The sequence below is a fragment of the Mastomys coucha genome, unplaced genomic scaffold, assembly GCF_008632895.1.
Source record: "Mastomys coucha isolate ucsf_1 unplaced genomic scaffold, UCSF_Mcou_1 pScaffold20, whole genome shotgun sequence".
Classification (NCBI taxonomy): domain Eukaryota; kingdom Metazoa; phylum Chordata; class Mammalia; order Rodentia; family Muridae; genus Mastomys; species Mastomys coucha.
Genome location: NW_022196903.1, coordinates 48,685,545 through 48,689,266, shown reverse-complemented (window position 1 = coordinate 48,689,266; position 3,722 = coordinate 48,685,545). Strand labels below are relative to the sequence as shown.

General features: G+C 43.4%; 1 protein-coding gene across 1 annotated transcript in view; it reads left to right on the top strand.

Moving 5' to 3' along the window:
* Cpvl (carboxypeptidase vitellogenic like) overlaps positions 1–3,448 on the top strand; it is a 254,363-nt gene extending 250,915 nt beyond the window's left edge. The window contains exon 13 of the mRNA XM_031381953.1: positions 3,354–3,448. Coding sequence (XP_031237813.1) covers positions 3,354–3,377 — 24 coding nt within the window. The 3' untranslated portion in view covers positions 3,378–3,448. The remainder of the gene's footprint in view (positions 1–3,353) is intronic.
* Positions 3,449–3,722: the final 274 nt, after the last annotated feature.

Genomic DNA, 3,722 nt, shown 5'->3' with positions numbered 1-3,722 from the left:
GAGTTGGGGAGCTGGGGAGCTGGGGGCAGGGAAGCTGGGGGTCAGGGAAGCTGGAGGGCTGGGGATCTGGGGAGCTGGGGGGGCAGGGGATCTGGGGAATTGGGGAGCTGGAAGCAACCAACACCTTCTTTCCAAAATGCAGTTTCATGCTATTCCTAAATTAAGAACAAAGTAAGCCACTAAATTTCTTTTTCAGCTGCCCATTGGAAAAAAAATCCATCATTTTAACACCTCTTGATTATTGTTTTCAATTCTGTCTTTTAAAAATGTCTTAAGTTCTTTTGCCTAAAGGTACACACATATATACACAGCATGTTGACATGTGAATGCACATATATTATGGTTGGGGATCCAACTCAAAGCCTTGTGCCTGTTAAGGAGGCAGCATACCACAGAGCCCCAGCACCAGCCCTCCAGTGTATTTCTTGTTTGTATTTCACTTTTCTCATTCATTTCTCCCTAGTAAACTAGCTATTCCTTCTTTATAGCCATTAACACACTGTGTCCAGTAAATGATATTGAAGTATATATTGCCAATTCTTTGTAAATTTAATATTTCTTTAAAACCAATTTTCAAAGTACCCAAAAATGTACTTTTCCACAGCCCTAATGGACCTTCCAGAGTTCTAATGTCTGGGGTCACTTTTAATGCTTTTGGCCATATGTAGACCAAACTGTGAATCCCATGCATTCTACGGTCTCTTTCTTTCTGCACCTTTATAGAAAATATAAAACTCCTTTCATAAACATGAGTTACAATATATCCCAGGCACTACATTTAAAAATCTGCTTGCTTTGTAGAAGTCTATCTCCACTGAGGAAGTTCGAATAAATAGCCTCAGGGACCAGTGTCACCACTGAATAGAATTTATTCAACATTCACTACATGGAAAATGCTCAAAAGATTTGTGCTGTTTATACAGAATGAGTTATAAAATATGTGGTCCATTGAGAGAAGAGGGAGTTTATAGGAGAGACCCCCAAAGCCCCCACCACCCCAGAAAAGCTCCAGTTCATCCAGTCACCTTGTCTTAACTTTACAAACAGAAAGCCTGGTGTAAATAATGCAAAGACACGCCTGCATTCAAGTTCCTTCAGAACAGCTAAGTAGGTGCCCTTATGTGTGAAAAGACCATCATGAGACCTTTTCTTTTACACAATTAATATGTGCCAAATGTGGAAACAGGCACAAGAGTAACACTTTAAAGTGTCTTTCTTTGCTATTGGTGTGATTTCGTTGTAGAATGTCTCAGAGAATGTCTTGAAGACAGAAAAGCCAAAGTTTGCAATCTTTGTCTGTGATTGAAGACTGGGAAGAGAGCAGCATCTGGTTATTTATGATTTGATTTTCTAAAGTTCTTCTGTGCTTATTATCTTCTGTACTACACAATGGTTCACTTATCTGAAAACAGAATAGATACAGCAGCCACAATGCTTAATATGGATGTCCTATGACTCTACCTTAGATGAGTCCTAAGGAGCAGGACATGGAACATATTATCCATAAATAATGGGTCCGGAACCTTGTCATCTCTTATTCTTGTAATTAAAATGTTTGAGTCTGGTTCTCTCTTAGAGTTCTAACCCATGTACAAGGGGCTCCTGTCTGACATCAAGACTTGTCGTACAGGCAAAGTAATTTGGGATGGGATGTTTGGGTTCTGAGAGATATATCTTGATTGGTGCCATAGAACAGAAGCCTGGCAACATCTCCTTTCACTTGGCAGCATGATGTTTGGGAAGAAGGGCCTTAGCACAGACTTTAAAGATAGGCCCTACTTCAAGGGAACAAGGTAGTGAGCGCATACGTACATGTGTTTGCAGATGGATTTGTATACATGTAGGCACAGGGAGAGAGAGAGAGAGAGAGAGAGAGAGAAAGAGAGAGGGGGGGAGGGAGAGAGAGAGAAAGGCAGAGAATGTTTGGAGATGAGACCATTCCTTCCGTCTGTTCGAGGTCAGAACTGAGAAGCTGTAAGGACCCCACAGAACATTGGCTGTACATTTCACCCTGGGAATATCTTCAGACTCTTACTTCCAAGACACTCCCATTACCCTCTCCACTTCTCTAGTTTGCTGCTGCCTACCCTTCTCATTGAACATGCCTTTGGACTGCAGACAGACTGGCCTAGAAGGCTCAGGGGTTCTCATGCCCACTCACAGTGGGTATACCAGATGTCCCAAGACTCAAGCTTCATTTTCTACAATATCCAGACCTGCTCACCTAGGCTAGGCAGCTGAACAATGAGCAGATGTGTCAGAAAAACCCAGAGGGCACCATGAGAAAGGGCAGATAGACAGCTGTGCTGATGAGAGAGAGCACACAGAAGGCCTGTTGCCTGTCCTGACTTATTCATGAAGCCAAAGCTAACCCAGCAGCATCCATCTTGCTGAGCCAAGACTTAGGCTGAATCTGAATGAGTTAGAAAACATCTAGAAAAATCACGGGGACTGAACTTGAAGCTGAGATGCCAGTGCTCTGTGCTTTTGGTTTGTTTGTTTGCTTGCTTGCTTGCTTGCTTGCTTGCTTGTTTTTGACAGAACAGATTAAACTTTTGTTATCTGCTCTGAAATGAGTTTTACTCCCTGGTCCTGGTAGACTGAATGATTAAGTGATTGGTTCCATGCCTTTACTCCTCCCCCCTGTATACGTGGGTTTTACACTGTAGTTGCATTTTACCTTACTAGAAGTGGAGTGGACATCCGGGACCCAGACTTGTGACTTGCTTTGGGCAGCGGGGTTAGTGGGTATGATAAACAGGCAGGTGTAATGTGAATAGAGACCTTCTGCTCTAAGGGAGTGGACTATGCCAGTGATCGACTGCTAGTCCCAGAAACGTGAGTGCTTTGCAGTGTAGACCTGATCTGAGTCTGCAGCCCCCAGCCAGGGATCTAGCAGCCAGCATGTAGATGCCTTGTGTAGGATGCCACTAGGCTTTGGGGAGTGGATAGAGGATTATTTTGACACGAACTGATCAGACTAAGAGTTACTGCAGACTTTTAAGAGACATCAACTGCTGAAGCCCCCTTGGCCGTAGTGATAGATTTTACTATCAGCACCCTCACCACCCCAGCGCCCCCGCATCATGCCCACCAGCATCACTGGCAGGCTACTTCCCGCAGGACTTCTGAATGTGGTGCAGGCTCTGCTCCATAACAGCTCTCTGACTCCAGGCAGGTGATTCCTTCAAGCTTTAGTGTTCTTATCCAATCATCCGTATTTACTTAGGAATGTCAGATTTTTGCTAATGTGTCACAGTCACTGAGAAGTCCTGAATAGTGAAGCCTTCAATTTCCTTAATCTGTTTGTTTTCCCCAAATTCTCTGACTTTGGAATCTTTTTTGTCTTACAGGATGCACCTGGAACGTGCTGGTAAAGATCACCAATTACTATTTGTTAAAGTAAGGCAGCACCTTATTTTAGCCCTCCAGATTCAGGCACTGAGTCACTGACTAAGTCTCTACCCAGAACTCCATTTGTTTAAGAATGTGAGGGGTCAGAGCAAAGCTGTGGTACCCAGCGCTACCGTTTCCTAAATTTCCACATCTTCACACACACTCTAAAACTCAGAACCTCATCTTTAGCTTTTTTCCAGACTATTAGACTTGTGTTCTCATTCACCCAATGAATAATTTACCAGAATCTGAAACTCATGATCCCCAAATCAAACCAACCATTGGAGGGATTCCTTCCCACTTTTCCCATGAAGTTAGCAAATTGG